The 17,712-nt window shown below is 48.9% G+C and overlaps 1 protein-coding gene across 1 annotated transcript in view; it reads right to left on the reverse strand.

The window, feature by feature from the left end:
• The window catches only part of LOC142311755 (peroxidasin homolog), a 101,057-nt gene that overhangs the window by 25,000 nt on the left and 58,345 nt on the right, over window positions 1–17,712 (reverse strand). The window contains exons 12-15 of the mRNA XM_075350449.1: window positions 11,344–11,502; window positions 11,146–11,248; window positions 10,820–10,977; window positions 5,895–7,398 (exon numbers count right to left, since the gene is read on the reverse strand). Coding sequence (XP_075206564.1) covers window positions 5,895–7,398; window positions 10,820–10,977; window positions 11,146–11,248; window positions 11,344–11,502 — 1,924 coding nt within the window. The remainder of the gene's footprint in view (window positions 1–5,894; window positions 7,399–10,819; window positions 10,978–11,145; window positions 11,249–11,343; window positions 11,503–17,712) is intronic.

A 17,712-nucleotide genomic window follows, 5' to 3' on the forward strand; every position in this document is an offset into this window, starting at 1 on the left:
TGGTTTCCTAGTAGAGATAATATTAAAGGGGTGGTTCACCCATATTTTTTATTGTCTAGATCAATATTATATTGAGAAACAATGTTTCAAATACCTTATGTTGACAGTAGTGCCTGTGAGAGGCGCTATTGCGGACCACTGTTCCCCACTCCGTGACCCTCAGGCTCCGTGACCTCAGGGATCCGGTGACATCACGTCAAGTTCCTGACCCAGTCTTCCTGACTCACTCGGCTGTGGGCGTTCTTTCACAGCTAGTCCCCGCCCATCAGCTCCTTCCTCTCACAGCAGAGCGCTGCAAGCAGGAGACACACTGAGCTGTGAAGAGCGGTGAAACACTGCCCACAGCTCAGTGACTCAGGAAGACTGCAGCCGGCTGCAGGGATGTGACGTGTCCGGAACTTGACGTGACGTCAGCAGATCCCCGAGGTCACGGAGCGGGGAACAGCGGTCTGCAATAACGCCTCTCACAGGCACTACTGCCAACATAAGGTATTTGAGAGGTTGTTTCTCAGTATAATATCGATCTAGAAAATAAAAAATATGGATGAACCACCCTTTTAAGGACCCATTTTTGCACATTTGCCTATAGCGGACCATCCAAGCCTAAACTTTAAAGCCCTTTATCAGACCTCTAAGAAACTCATATGAACAAGTAGCAATATAAATTATGTAGCGCAATAGACTGGAAATCATTATACAGTATTGTCAACATATTGGCCCTGATTGGCCCCAATGTGCTGGAGTAAGATGCACCAAATTTATTTAGAGACATGAATTTTATGCATCTTTCAGGTGCTCTGCGCCAACGAAAAAAAAAAGTCTTCCGTCAAGGACTGGATTATTTTTCCGTCAAAATTTATGCCACTTTTGCTGTGTATATTATAGTGAATTTGCCAATTACAATTTATGCTAACATTTTTTAACGTTCCAGTGTTACGGCAGATTTTTATCCTATTCTTACCCCTTTATGCTAGCATGTCCCATGTGCTGATCACTGATTTTCAGCGCTGCTGTCAAACAGTGAGATTGGTGGCTCATGCCGTCCACCTCGGTGGAGCCCTGAGCTCAGTGATTAATCGCTCTTACACAGCAGACACTGGGGCAGAGAAAAAGAGCTGGATCCCGGAAGGGTATGTAATATTTGGGGATTTTTTCATCACTTTTGCAGCTTACAGTAAAATGTTTTCTAAAAGGGGTCAACCCCTGTATAGACTGGGGCACTGTCTATAAAGATTATAGACTAAGATGACAGTACTAAGGACCAGGGGTCATACACTGTGAATGGAAGAAAAGCGATTCCAGCAGCTAAATAGGAAAGGGTTCTTTACAGTTAGAGCGGTCAGACTGTGGAATGCCCTACCACAAGAGGTAGTAATGGCTGACACTATAACAGCTTTTACAAAAGGGCTGGATGATTTCCTCAGTGCACACAACATTGTTGGTTATAAGTGACTTAGGGACAAAATGTAGAACTGGTGCAGGAAGGTTAAACTAGATGGACCTAGGTCTTTTTTCAACCTATATAACTATGACAAAACTCCAGTGCTATTTTTGAACTTTTGTGAAAGTATTCAACTTTTGACACTTTGGACATGATTGCCGAAGGTTATTCTTATTAGACCCAGTGCTTTTTTTGCGGCGGTACGTGCCGGTACGGCGTACCGGAAAATCTGAAGAGCACCTCTGGTTCTGTCCACATGGCTAATTTGTAAACTATACAAATTAGCCATGTGTGGAGCGGAGGCACAAGCCAGAGGCATATCTAGGGGGGAGCTGGCGGGGCACTGTCGGGCTGCCTGATGCGGCGGTGTGAAAGTCTGCCGGGGTGGGAGCCGGCTATTCTCTGAGCGTGGCTGTCACACTGACAGCCGCACTTATGGAAAGTGCAGCGCGCGGATCCCACTGCTCAATTGTCCTTGTATCTGTCAGACGCGAGGACAATTGAAGCGGTGATCCCTGGCGTTGACTTCCGGGTCAGAGCGACAGCTTTCATGTGATCAGGTCAGCTGATCAGACTGCTGACCCGGAAGCCAGTGCTGCAGCGCGGAGGTGGCAGAGAAACGCTGATAAGTGCTCAACTGTGGAGCTGAAGACACGGAGGAGGAACATTATGGGGTGAGAGGGGAGTATTTATGAAACAGTATGGGGGAGAGTGGGTGGGGAGGGAACTCTCTGTGGACACACTATGGGAGGATAGAGGGTGGGGAATGGTTACCATCTGTGGACACACTTTGGGGGGACAGAGGGTGGGGAGGGGGCAATATCTATATACACAGTATGGGTGGGGGAGGGAACTATCTGTGGACAGAGTATGGTGGGAAGAGAGGATGGGGAGGGGGAAATATCTTTGGACACAGTATGGGGAGAGAGAGATTGAGGTTTCATGCATGGGGAGAGAGAGGATGAGGTTTCATGCATGGGGACAGAGAGGATGAGGGGTGATGCATGGGGACAGAGAGGATGAGGGGTGATGCATGGGGACAGAGAGGATGAGTGGTGATGCATGGGGACAGAGAGGATGAGGGGTGATGCATGGGGACAGAGAGGATGAGGGGTGATGCATGGAGACACAGAGGATGAGGGGTGATGCATGGGGACAGAGAGGATGAGGGGTGATGCATGGGGACAGAGAGGATGAGGGGTGATGCATGGGGACAGAGAGGATGAAGGGTGATGAATGGGGCCAGAGAGGATGAGGGGTGATGCATGGGGACAGAGAGGATGAGGGGTAATGCATGGGGACAGAGAGGATGTGGAGCGAACTGGAAAGAAATTTTGAGGACACAGAATAAAGAGTGACATGGTATGAGGAGCAAGTGGGGAGGATGGGGAGTGAGGTGGAAAAGTATATGAACACACAGGAGGTAGTGAGGAGACAGTAAGGGATGAGAAGAGTGTGAGGGGCACAGAATAAAGACTGGGTAGTGGAGGGGGTGGTATGGAGAGGGGGCAGAATGGGAGGACAGTGTGAGGTTATAGTAAGGAGGGGGAGTGTGATGAAGGCACAGTATAATGACTGGGCAGTATAAGGGGACACAGTGTAAAGGACACTGTAAACAGTAGGCTCAGTTTGGAAAGAGAGGGAATATGGAGGGCATGCACCATAAGAGGGACAGTATGGGTCATATTTTGTGCAGAGAATACTGTGAGGGGCCATTATTTATTCTTGGGCACAGTGAAGGGCAGATATTTTTAAGTAGAAGTATTATAATCATTCTGCTACTTTTAGGGGCATCATGCCGGGATGTGTTACAGAAGACCGGAGAAGATGGAAATCTGCAGAGACGACATGTGAATGTGAGAAGTCATCATGGCGTCAGGACAAGATGAAGAATAGAAAGAAATGACTAGAGACATCATCTATAAGGTACCTGAATGTAAATATTTATTTGTGATACTGACACAATCATTAGGCCTTGGTCCCACTTGCGCATTGCTTCTGATGTGAGCGCAATGGGACCCCCACTGATCAGCTGATTATGGTGCAGGTGGCAGGAAATGCTTATTTCTGGATTTGCTCCGTCCTCTGATGGTGTCCGCGGCCGGGTACTGCACATCCACCTCATTGATTTTAATAGGAACCTGCTGCCACTATCAAAAGACGGAGCAGATCCAGAACTTAGCACTTCCAGCCACCTGCCACCACCGACACCTAGACTAGGGAATTGGCGGGGTTGCCAGGTGCCGGACCCCGACCAGTCAGACATTGGTGACCTATCCTAAGGAAAGGTCATTAATGTTAAAGTAGTAAAGTAGTGGACAATCTCTTTAATAAAGTCTTGTGCCGTCTGACAAGTTAAGGGTTACTATGTTTTTATTTATGTTCTTAGGAGCATTAAAGGGGTTGTCCAAATTTGTGATGAGTCTGCAGTCACTCCTTGTGTCACTCTGTGACTGCAGACTTCTGAATTCTGACAGTGTGCACTCTGCACGCTGTCAGGATTCTCTGGTGCCGGCGGTGAGATTGGGAGGTTATGAAGCTGCAAGTATGCGATTTACATAGATGTGGTCACGTGCTGAACAGACATGCTCAATGAAACAATGAAAATGAATTGACTGAAGCTGGACACATCAAATCTGAATGTGGGCAGAAGTGTACAAATCATCTCATACTTGTGCTCACATGATCGTCCACTCTCTCCACTGGCACCGGCACCCCACCCCCCCGCTCCTCAATATCGTCCGGCGGCGCCTCCCGCTCCTCGCCTCAGAGATGCGTATCGGCAAATATTTTTTACAAAAAAAGCACTGATTAGACTTGTACACTAATTATACCAACCCAAAATTTGGGACTATGTATTCATGTTTATGGTAGGAGGTGAATATGATGAAAGGACTAAAAAGCTGCTTTACCACAAGAAGGCACCAGCAGGGGCATAACAGGGGGTTCGTCAGCCCTAGTGCCTGTTTCATTTGGATGTTTGTCTGAAGGTGCGCATCCAGCTGAAATACATAGCAGCACAGAGACCTGTTGGGTTGTGGTGGCGATGAGATGTGCCTGCCGCCAATTAAGGCTATGAATATTCACTGCTCTCAACTCCCATAATCCAGGGCATGGGGAGCAAAGAATATGTTTGCATCGGATAGCTGACTGCACTGTAAGTGAGCACCGCACTTGACAACAACGTCATGTGCTGCGCCGCTTACATGCTGGTCAGTTGCAGCATGGTATCATCGGAGCAGGACACAGGGTGAGCGGGAGAAAAGTGAGTATAATCGGGGGTTTTTGTGCGGCGCCTGGGGGAAAATATGTACCAGAATGCGTCCAGGATGGGGACATAAACCAGGCTGGGGCTATTATGGGGACATGTGTACCAGGAAGGGGGCATCATGAGGACATGTATACTGGGATGGGGCCATTATGGGGTCATGTATACCAGGATGGGTCCTACACAATGAAGAGGAGGGCAACTCATATGTCTTTATAGGATTTAGAACGCTACAACTGCCCATACATCAAACCAACATGTGGAGGGCAGGCTCAGTCTTTGCACCGAGGCCCATTGGACTCTAGTTACACCACTGCCACTGGGCACAAGTACTATAAATGGCACATGTTTAGTCAAACTCTTGTTACAGATTTTGCAGTGGGGTCTTGGAGCTTCATTTTAGGCCAGTGATGGTCACCACTGAATGCTTTATGCATCATGATGGGTCTTTATACATCATGATGGGTCTTTATACTCTAAAGGCTACTTTACACACTGCGATATCGGTCCCGATATCGCTAGTGTGGGTACCCGCCCCCATCTGTTGCGCGACACGGGCAAATCGCTGCCCGTGCCGCACAACATTGCCCAGACCCGACACACATACTTACCTGCCCAGCGACGTCGCTGTGGCCGGCGAACCGCCTCCTTTCTAAGGGGGCGGTCCGTGCGGCGTCACAGCGACGTTACTGAAGCGTCACTGAACCGCCGCCCAATAGCAGCGGAGGGGCGGAGATGAGCGGGACGTAACATCCCGCCCACCTCCTTCCTTCCGCATAGCAGCCGGGAGGCAGGTAAGGAGAGCTTCCTCATTCCTGCGGTGTCACACGGAGCGATGTGTGCTGCCGCAGGAACGAGGAACAACTTCGTTACTGCTGCAGTAACGATTTTTAAGAATGGACCCCCATGTCGCCGATTAGCGATTTTGCACGGTTTTGCAACGATGCAAAATCGCTTATCGGTGTTACACGCAACGGCATCGCTAATGCGGCCGGATATGCGTCACAAATTCCGTGACCCCAACGACTCCGCATTAGCGATGTCGCAGCGTGTAAAGCCCCCTTTAGGCTATCAAAACTTAATTGGATTTATTTTCATAGAAAAAAGGAAACCAAAGTAAAAAATCTCATGGTATGGTACCAGATTTTGACATTGTCTAAAAAGCATTTTAAAAAATGTTTTCACCTACGAAGCTTCTCTCTTATATCCTGGTTCTTAATTTCGTCTTTAAGGTCCTCAAAGTCCTGGGCAGATGTGAGATTGCAGAAAACTCTGTAGTCATTGTAGGGAGGAATACCATGGTCTCGACCACGCTGGATATTAATTGCAGCAAGATCCAAAGACACAGTGTGTACAGCAGAGAAAAGTTTCTCTGTAAGCTCCAGGTTCAGCAACTCTGTGGGTTCCCTCATCTTTGCGGGTACCCCAAGAAGTCCTCGAAGCAGAGGATCAATACCTCCCTCTTGGATCAACCTGAAAGGACTGAAAAACGACTTATGAAGTGGGAGGTGTCCTTGCTCAATGGGTTGAAAGGTTTCATTGAGTCGATAAAGAATAGGATTGATCAATGTGTGTCCAAAGCGGAAGGCAGCAGTGGCAAAAGCATTAAAGACCCCACTATTTACACTAGGGTCATAGCCTTTGTATCCTCCTAACATGCTCAGTCCAGTTTCTCCAAAGATTTTAGGAAGCCATTGTTCATAGGTGATGTGCTGCATTTGAGCACCTACTAATTTCCGGGCTTCATGGTAGACTTTATCCCCATTCCAGTGAGGGTTGAGTTTCAGCAGATGTTCAGCAATGCGGTTATGTTCCCGAAACCAGAGCATGTGCATGGAGGTGAGCCCAAGCTGTTCATTAGCACGATGGTCTCCAGCAAGAAAGCAAGGAACAGAACTTTCTCTTTCATCCCTCATACATTCTGTTGGAGGTCCACTGGCAAAAGGCATCAAGTGCTTTCCCGAAGTTGATACCAATCTGTTAACTTTCAGCATACCCTTCTGGTTACTGAGATCTCTAAGTTCATGAGATTCCTGGTCTGTACTTCCATAAACATTGGAGGCGTCCAAGTATGAAGTCAGCAAATTAACCTGCTCTCGATAATAAGTGGAGTCCATAAGAAGGGACGTCACCCCACTCCCACAGACCGGACTGGATCGGGCAAAGAACATACATTGTCCACTGCTTCCACGTGGATCGTTTTCAGGTATATTGATAGGAAGGCAAGGTGGATCATTGGTGCAAACTTGGCTACAAGGTGCAGAATCTGAAAACCTGGACATACTGAGAGCAGGGATGGTTTGGTCTAGATCATGGTCCAAGAATTGTCCCCATTGCATGAGCATGTGTGTGTACTGAGAATCTGGACTAATGGTCTCTGAACCAATCATGGTTGTGGACACCAGACGAGGAAGCGGTAAAGGCAAGACTCCAGACTCTTCCGAGGCTCCAAGTCCACGTGGAAGATTAAATCCATTTTGGTAGCTGGGTTTAAGAAGGCGCTGGAAGGCTGTGAGGGACGCCCCCCATGTTGGATGCTGTAGGTTGTTACAAGTTCCATCATGCATGCGATAACGTTGGTGAAAACAGATATCAGAGCAGTTAGGGGTCCGTCTGTGAGCAGAACAGCCAGACACATTGGCAATCATCCTGATATAGTGAGGGGAGACCAGTTCACTGTAGTGATAGCCTGTGGAAAAAATGTATACAGGTCAGTAATCAGCCCATAGTCACTGCTAAGGAGAATCTCCACCCAAGAACATTCAGCTCTCACAAAACACAGGGAGACAATGACATAAGAAGACACAACTAGTGTGGACTGGCTATTAGAATTAGATTCTGCCTAAGGACCCAGATGTAAATTGTGCTATATATCCTTTGTAGGGCTGGAGCTCTGTTTTTTTAAAGTTCTGAATTCCCTGCCTCCCATTCATAGATTCAATATTGCAAGTGAAGAAAACTTCGTAATATGTCTTACTGCAGAAAAATACCCCCTTCACCACCCTTCAGACTCCTCCACTACTCTCTCCTGCATCAATCATTCATTTTCAGTTTAGTGTTAAAATCTATCTTGTGAGAGGCAGTCATGGGACAGATTTTCAGCTTCACTTAGGGATCAGGTTACAGCTGCTGCTCAATAAAGTCAATGGAGAAATGACGTGGAGTACATGCAGGAGAAGAAAGGAGATGCAGAGAGACTTAGACATAGAAATATGTGACGACCTGGCAAAACCAGGTAGTCACAGTTAGGCCCCTGCATAACACCTTCCCTCACTAGGAAACACACAGTCAACCAGAAAACACTAGTCACCCCCCTTAGGGAAAGATAGACACACCAGTGTGCGTGATCAGGCGGTTGGGACACGCCCACCCAGGGGTCCAGACATCCCGGGGCGGGAAAACAGTCAGTTTTAGTCTGAAGTTCAGTTTGGAGAGGAGTGTGAGCTGGAGCTAGGGGTAGCTCCAGCAGTGAAGTCCAAGTTGAATGGTACCAGGGTAGGAGCCCTGGTGCTACTGGCTAGGAGGCAGATGGTGGTCTCCGTCAGCAGGAGACGGGAAGACGGCTCGGTGGAACCGAGGTGGACCGGAACAGGGTTGTAGCCCGCCGGTACCGACACGGGGAACCGACCCAGAAACCGTAGCACAAAGGAGGGTACTCGGACCCTGAAGCCAGGACCAGAACCAACTGGAGCTGGTTAATTAACCGATTGAGGCCAGGACCAGAGGTCCTGTCCCACCCAAAGTCCCTCATAGAAGACAACAGCCCACCGATTAGGGATAAGAGGTCACCGCCAGGGCCCATAGATCCCACGGGCCAGCGTCTGCGGGCATGGCTTCTTAGGCCACATCTAGCCGGGACTCCTGAGTTTCACACTAGAAAAGTCAACTTTTCACACAGCAGTGTAGGAAAAGGATAGAGACCACCAGCCGGGTGAAGGGACCAGAACGCAACCGGCCGCGGCACCGGCCACCATCACATTGGTTTACCAGACACTTGTGTGTTTTACTAACTGGGAGTACACCAGCACCCCCTGCTGTCGCCATCCCCTGCACGCACCAACCGGGTCCCGGGGCCACCATCCCTGCCCACGGAGGGGTTAACAACTTGCTGCATAACATCTCCCCCGGGTGCCCCGTAACGGCAGCGGTGGTGTCCCACCTCACCACACACCATGGGTGGCGTCACGAACCTAATACGGCCCAGCCCGTACATATACGTCACCCCATTTGGTCGGCGTGTCCGCCGGAGACCCTCGAGCCACCACCCCTGAAGGCCCGGATCCGAGCAGCGGTGGCTGCTGGCACGAGGGTGGCACAAATACATATGCTAATGCTGCGTCTAGTGTCTCATCCCAATAATAGGATGAGATATCCCCGTGTCTAAAGCTCACTTTAGCTCTCTCAAGACAATTCTGATCTGATTGCATTTATTTTCTTCCTACTGTATTATAGGTTAAATTTTTGCTTTATTATTATTATTATTATTTCCTTTTATACTTCACTTTCTCTGCAGAGATCATCGCTATTTTGTGTTCATTTTTGATTGCCATTTTCTCTAATTGTTATTAATATTATAGGTGTTTGGCGTGGACAGCCTTCTCTTACCACTTTTTGGATAAGGGTGATGGTAACATTCACCTTTGGGTGAGATTTTAATGATTTTTAACGTATGTATTTTTTTGACTTGTAGTCATTGTTATTTCATATGTATTTGGCTTTTAGTAATCGTATTCTGGTGATGTAGTCCTCTCTTTATACACATGTTCCTGTCTGTGTATTTTGCTAGTTGTTATATATGCTTGACTGGCTTATATTTCCTTTTTTTACGGTGTTGCCAGGCAACTTTTGTAATCCTAGTAATGGATTCACAGTAACACTGCTCAGTACTGTTTTATAATGTCCTCCATGCTGCTGCTATTTCTAACAGTGTGAGAGATAGGAGAGCAGGATCTCCTCTTCTATGTATGTCTTAAATTTTAGACATCATCGCTGCAATTCTTCATCCCTTTGTAGCTTAGTTCAGGGCAAAATGATAAGAGCGAGGGCAGGAGGCAGCAAAATTTTATCATGCAACTTTATGGCTGTGTAAAGGTAACAGGGGACTGGTGCCCACAACATGTATGATATAGTTGTAGTGTAAACAAAAATACTTTCACCTTCCATAAAATATATAAATTAGTAGCTGAGTATTGCATGAAGTCAAACTTTATTGTTGGTTCCCTAAGTGCCACTGAAATGCACAGACCACAGCAGCAAAGTGTCATATGCAGCCATCCAATAAGCAAGATACTGTCATGGTGGTGACTATGATTTGAATGGATAGGGACCCCTAAGCTGGCCCTCAGACTAGGTAAGACCTGAGCTGACCCTCAACCCAGAAGTACACTAGATGGTAGTGAGGTTTGGGCCCCCAGTGTGTCCCTATCTCCTGTCCAAGACCCTAGTATAACACCCTCCACACCCACCACCAAAGGGTCAGGCCAGCAGTCACAATACCCCTTCGACAAACACAGACTGGGGAACCACAAAACTCACACAGCCCAACACCCCAGGAGGACTATAGGAAGATATATATAGGGTAAATAAGGTAAGGGGAAGATAACTAAACAACAGGGTACATCCACACCAAAGAACTGAAGACAACAGCAGCAAACACCTCCTTCCCGCTCAAGAACAAACTCCAAAATGAATTCTGAAAAATCGGCACCCTCTGCTGGGAGCAGACGATATTTATCCAGGTTGGGCGTGGTTATCACCTGAGCAGGGGTAATAAGCTTGCTGCTAGCAAAAAAACTGACATTAACCCTGTACATGCCTTAAAGAAACATCACATTTAATGTGTAGCGTCTCAGATGGTAATAAGAGACTTAAAGCCTGAGACTGTCAAAGAGAGATGACCATGACAGATTCTTACTTAATACTTTGTATAACAGAAATACTTTTTTTTTTTTTTTAATTTTTTTTTTTTTTAAATGAATCCTACTGACGGTTTCCATATCTACTGATGGTTTCTATTTTGAGATCAGTAGAAATGATAAACATTCTAGATTATTGGAAATGTAAATCATCAATTATTTAGAGGGTTGAAACTTTACAAAGTCACCACTTACTTGTGGTGTTAAGATCTTCAAGAAGTCCTTGCTGGACATGCTCCTCTATTAGCTGCAGAGTCATCTCTAGGATTTCCGCAGCCCTTGCCGTTTCAATAGCTTCAGGATCTCTGGGATAGCGAGAAAGTGCCATCAGGTCACTGGGAGATTTAGGAAGCCTGCATAAAGAGATTACAGTCAAAATTTGTATAAAGACTTGAATGATAGTACATTCATTTAACCCGTTCAGTAGATACCCCAAATAAAAATCTCACAAACAGAAGATGAAAATTCCTAAATTAAATGAGGCACCTTCCATTAAAATGCCTATGAAGAAAGCCACCTACCCGCTGAATAGATGTCTTTGGGTGGAGTTGAAGCTGGCGTTGACGCTATGTATAGCCTCACGTAAGGACATCTCCACGTAGGCATCTCCAATGCGCACCATGTCTGTCAGGAAACAGATTTCACCATCACATGAAGAGTCTCTGATATCGAAGAGACAAACAAAAATGTATACTCCCATTCAGACAGGTCAACCTTACCTTGTGACTGTACGTAGAGCTGTACTGACACTGAGCTCACCCCCATTGAACTTGTAGCATGACACTCATACTTGCCCTCATCCTGCTGGTTGACTCTCAGGATCTGGAGAGTCCCCGATTTGTGAATTATATGCCTTCCATCATTTGGCAATTCACCTCCTGATGAAAAATGATCCAAATTTGAAACAATATTTCATTGATGAGTTATAAAATATCACATTATCCCCAAATCCAGTAGAGGTCGCATTTTGTGGGTCAAGACACGGCCATGTTCTCCAGAGTGTATTGGGTAGACAGTTTTTAAGATTTGATAATGGTCAAACCATTGAAAAAAATGATTTTTGGACAAATGGGGAATCAATTGGAATTATATTTCCTAAGGCAGATATAGGAAGAATAACTAGTTGGACTTTTTTCAATCATTGACTGGCATTCTTCACATGTCCTCCTGATGAGGAACGTCGTCTTAATCTAATGTCGGCGTCACACGGTACCATATATCTGGCGATATGTCGTCGGGGTCACGTCGTTAGTGACACACATCCGGCATCGTCAGAGATATTGTACCGTGTGACACCTATGAACTAGAAGAAATACCTTCTCGTTGATCATTGACACGTCGTTCATTTTCATAATCTCGTTCCTCCTTCTGTGCTCCGGTTGTTCGTCGCTCCCGTGGCAGCACACATCGCTCCGTGTGACACCCCGGGAGCGACGAACACAGCTTACCTGCCTCCCGCCGGCAATGCGGAAGGAAGGTGGTGGGCGGGATGTTTACGTCCCGCTCATCTCTGCCGCTCCACTTCTATTGGCCGGCTGCCGTGTGACGTCGCTGTGATGCCGAACGTCCCTCCCCCTTCAGGAAGAGGATGTTCGCTGCCCACAGTGAGGTCGTTTGGGAGGTAAGTATGTGTGACGTGGGTAAATGACTTTGTGCGCCACGGGCAACTAATTGCCCGTGACGCACAAACGACGGGGGCGGGTGCGATCGCTTATGCGATCGCACCATTTATCGTCCCGTGTGACGCCCGCATAAGGCTCCATGGGAATCCCTTGAGTTTATTTTGCCATGGATGTGATGCATATCAAGTTGTGGATAAGTCGGATTGCTTTTATTTATTACATCTATGGCAGGTGTAATATTACTTTTCCATTCAGATTACAAACTAGTTGTCCTCCATGTATCGAGTTCACTTTAAGTGCAGTCTTTTCAGGACACTGTACTGAAGCATGTGCCTTATACCCTGCAGAGGGTTGGCAGCCCTAAAATTTGTGGCACAAAGCCCAAGCTGAGATCAGCTGAGACGGGACTCGTGCCAGGACAGCAGTGTTATACTGTAATTAGAAGTCTAATAGGAAGGGCTTATTAAAGGGATATTTTCAGCTTCACTATATACAGTGGCTTGCAAAACTATTCGGCCCCCTTGAATTTTTCTACCTTTTCCCACATTTCAGGCTTCAAACATAAATATAAAAATTTTAATGTTATGGTGAAGAATCAACAACAAGTGGGACACAATTGTGAAGGTGAATGATATTTATTGCCTAATTTTAAACTTTCAAAAAAAAAAAAACCTGAAAATTGGGAGGAGCAATATTATTCGTCACCTTTAAGTTAATACTTTGTAGCGCCACCTTTTGCTGCGATTACAGCTGCAGTCGCTTGGGGAATGTCTCTATCAGTTTTGCACATCAAGAGACTGAAATTCTCGCCCATTCTTCATTTGTAAACAGCTGGAGCTGAGTGAGGTTGGATGGAGAGCTTTTGTGAGTAGCAGTTTTCAGCTCATACCACAGATTCTCGATTGGATTCAGGTCTGGACTTTGACTTGGCCATTCTAACACCTGGATACGTTTATTTGTGGACCATTCCATTGTAGATTTTGCTTTATGTTTGGGATCATTGTCTTGTTGGAAGACAAATCTCCGTCCCAGTCTCAGGTCTTTTACAAACTCCAACAGGTTTTCTTCAAGAATGGTCCTGTATTTGGTTCCATGCATCTTCCCATCAATTTTAACCATCTTCTCTGCCCCTGCTGAAGAAAAGCAGGCCCAAACCATGATGCTGCCACCACCATGTTTGACAGTGGGGATGGTGTGTTCAGGGTGATGAGCTGTGTTGCTTTTACGCTAAACATATCGTTTGGCATTGTGCCCAATGAGTTCGATTTTGGTTTCATCTGACCAGAGCACCTTCTTCCACATGTTTGGTGTGTCTCCCAGGTGGCTTATGGCAAACTTTAAACAACACTTTTTATGGATGTCTTTGAGAAATGGCTTTCTCCTTGCTACTCTTCCATAAAGGCCAGATTTGTGCAGTATACGACTGATTTTTGTCCTATGGACAGACTCTCCCACCTCAGCTGTAGATCTCTGCAGTTCATTCAGAGTGATCATGGGCCTCTTGACTGCATTTCTGATCAGTCTTTTCCTTGTTTGAGATGAAAGTTTGAATGGACAGCTGGGTCTTGGTAGATTTGCAGTGGTATGTGTCACGCTCCCCGGGTCCTTGGCTCCCCTCCCCGGGTCCTCCGCTCCGCTCCCCGGGTCCTCAGCCCCGCTCCCCGGCTCACCTGCCACGCTCCCCGGGTCCTTGGCTCCGGTGCCCGTCCTTCCCAGGCCCCCTGGTCTCCGATCGCGGCGCCCGACGGCTTCCCAGGCCCTGGCCGGCTCCCCTGCGTCCTCTTCTCAGCCTCCTTCCCTGGCTTCTGGCACCCGGGCTGCGCGCATGCGCATTAGGGCGCGCGCGCGGTCACTGACCCTTTTTTAAAGGGCCAGCGTCCATTAACAGGAAATGAGGCTAAACAGGTACAGGGTATAAAGGGGTGTATTGTCCAAGAGGGCGGGGCCTGATCTTCGTGTTTTCCAAGCTAGGAGTCAGGTCTCCTTGTGTCTTCGTGCCATACTCACGTATCTCTCTTCTAGAGCTGATCCTGCCTCGCCATCCGGTCCTGCTGAATCCCGAACCCCGCACGCTGTCCGTCTGCCATCTGACAGTCCGTACCATCTCGGATCCCTGCGGTGACCCGTCATCTCGCTCCAAAGGTTCCAGACCCCGCCTGACATCACCTCGGTTTCCGAACCTGAGCTACGTCACCCGGACTACCATCTGTGACTCCGCGGTCCCAGGGACTCCTTCGTTACACTCACTGGCACGGACTGTTCTACTGCCCATAGTGCTTCAGCTACCGGACTCCTTACCACCATCTTAGAGTTCGGCCCAGTGGATCCACCTCCTGGGTCTGCCCGACCGCCTGGCCCTGACAGTAAGATCAGGCCATGGATCCCGCTGCAGCACTAGCAGCCTTGCAAGAGGAACTCCAACGCCAGCGTGAAGTCCAGACCCGCATGCTGAACTTTATGACTTCCGTGGACACCCGCCTGACCACGCTACAAGCGGCAGTCACGTCTTCGACATCCCAAGCCGCCACTAGTCAAGCCACGTCCCCCGCTCCCGTGGCTGCTTCTTCGGATGCTTCCAGACTGCGTTTGGCCTCACCACCCCGGTACGCCGGAGATCCCAAGTCCTGCAGGGGGTTTATAAACCAATGCTCCCTCCATTTCACGCAGCTGCCACATCTGTTTGCCTCCGACCAAGCCAAGGTCGCCTTCATCATGTCTCACCTGGAGGGCGAGGCACTGGCGTGGATGAACACGTTGTGGGAGAAGGAGGACCCTATGACCAAGGATCTTCAAGAGTTCCTGCAGGCCTTTCGCAGCACCTTTGACGAGCCGGGACGCGCCTCTGCATCTGCTTCATCCCTCCTCCGCTTACGTCAAGGAACACTGACGGTGGGCCAATACGCCATCCGTTTCCGCACTTTGGCTTCAGAACTCGGGTGGAATAATGAGGCCCTAACAGCCGCCTTCTGGGAAGGACTCTCGAGTCGCATCAAAGATGAGTTGGCGGGTCGTGACGTGCCCTCCACCCTAGATGCCCTGATTGCCCTAGCAACTCGAGTGGACATACGTTTTCAGGAGCGCTCCAAAGAGCTGTCTCGTGAGAGACGTCCGGTACGGCATTCCTCTCCTCCACAGAAGCCCTCCGTATCTCAGTCATCAACAGCTGGGATTCCCGTCCACGAGCCCATGTAGATCGACCGAGTACGACAGTCTGAACAACGTCGAGCAGAGCGGCTCGCCAAGGGTCTCTGCTTTTACTGCGGAGAGGACACACACCTCCTACGCTCCTGTCCGGAAAGGCCGGGAAACTCCAAAGCCTAGGGTTGGTAGGAGAGGCCACCCTAGGTGCTGGGACTCTCTCAGACCCGGTTATGTGGACTGTGCAAGTGTCAACGGGAGAGACGCGCTTCACGGCTGAGGCATACCTCGACTCTGGAGCAGCAGGCAATTTCATCCAGCAGGCCACGGTGGACAAGTACCAGCTGCCTGTTGCTCCACTCGAGAAGCCCCTAGTGATTGCCTCTGTGGATGGGAGACCCCTCTCTGATACCATCTCCTGGGTCACCAGTCCGGTCGAACTGCGTATCGGTGCCCTGCACACCGAGAACATCGCTCTCTACGTCCTCCCACACATGTCCCATCAAATCCTGCTGGGACTTCCCTGGTTGCGGACACACGAACCATCAGTCAGCTGGGGTACTGGCGAAATCACCCGATGGGGTCCTGCTTGTCATGAGAAGTGTCTGAAGTCCATACAACCCATCCGACGACCTCCGGTTCCAGAGAACCTGCCGGAACTGCCTTCGGCCTATTGGTCCTTCGCAGACGTTTTTGACAAGAAGGAGTCTGAGGTACTTCCGCCACACCGTCCCTACGATTGTGCCATCGACCTGCTCCCAGGAACAACACCGCCTCGAGGACGGATATATCCGTTGTCTCCAGCCGAAACCAGGGCCATGTCCACCTACATCACAGAAAGCCTGGCAAAGGGATTCATCCGGAGATCCTCCTCTCCTGCGGGAGCAGGCTTCTTCTTCGTTAAGAAGAAAGAGGGTGACCTACGCCCATGCATCGACTACCGGGGTCTGAATCAGATCACCGTAAAAAACAAGTACCCTCTGCCGCTCATCCCCGAATTGTTCGACCGGCTCAGAGGAGCCCGTGTGTTCACCAAGCTGGATCTTCGGGGTGCCTACAACCTAGTTCGTATCCGCTCTGGGGACGAATGGAAGACCGCGTTTAATACTCGCGATGGGCATTATGAATACTGCGTGATGCCCTTCGGCCTGTGTAACGCACCAGCAGTCTTCCAAGAATTGGTGAACGACATATTCCGGGACCTCCTCTACATCTGTGTAGTAGTTTATCTGGATGACATCCTTATCTTCTCTCCGGACCTCCAGACCCACAGAGAGAACGTACAGCTGGTTTTACAAAGACTGAGAGAGAATCGTCTCTACGCCAAATATGAGAAGTGTGTCTTTGAGCAGTCTTCTCTCCCTTTCCTGGGATACATCATCTCGGGCACTGGACTGCAGATGGATCCAAAGAAGGTCTCCTCCATACTCAACTGGCCTCCCCCTTCTGGACTGAAGGCAATCCAACGGTTCCTGGGATTCGCCAACTACTACCGCCAGTTTATCCCTCACTTCTCTGCCCTGACTGCTCCTCTCTCCGCTTTGACCAAAAAGGAGGCTAATCCAAAGGACTGGTCACCTGCGGCCGACGCCGCGTTTTGCTCACTGAAGCGAGCATTTGCCTCCGCTCCTGTACTCCACCGCCCGGAGTTAAACCGCCAGTTCACCTTGGAGGTGGATGCCTCCTCCTCGGGAGCCGGAGCAGTGCTCATGCAGAAGTCCTCCTCCGGCAAGATGGTGACGTGCGGTTTCTTCTCCAAGAGCTTCTCAGCGCCTGAACGTAATTACACCATCGGTGACCGAGAACTATTGGCGGTCAAACTGGCTCTGGAGGAGTGGCGCTACCTCCTGGAAGGAGCAGTGTACCCCGTGATTATCTACACGGACCACAAGAACCTGGAATACCTGCGGTCCGCTCAGCGACTGAACCCACGGCAAGCCAGGTGGTCCCTATTCTTTGCCAGGTTTGACTTCCAGCTCCATTTCCGACCCGCGGACAAGAACGTACGCGCTGATGCTTTGTCTAGGTCTTTCATGCCCATGGAGCAGGAGGAAGAGACTACCCAACCCATCATCTCTCCTAGCAAGATCATTTCGGTGGCCCCTGTCACCCTGGCCCAGATACCGCCCGGAAAGACCTATGTCTCTGAGACTGACAGGCAAAAAGTGTTACACTGGGGTCATGCCTCAAAAACAGCCGGTCATGCAGGCCAGAAGAGAACATGGGGTGCGATTGTACGCCATTACTGGTGGCCATCCCTTCGCACGGACGTCGCTGCTTTTGTCTCTGCCTGCTCCTCTTGTGCCAGAAACAAGACGCCCAAACACC

The sequence above is a fragment of the Anomaloglossus baeobatrachus genome, chromosome 5 (genome assembly GCF_048569485.1).
Source record: "Anomaloglossus baeobatrachus isolate aAnoBae1 chromosome 5, aAnoBae1.hap1, whole genome shotgun sequence".
NCBI lineage: Eukaryota > Metazoa > Chordata > Amphibia > Anura > Aromobatidae > Anomaloglossus > Anomaloglossus baeobatrachus.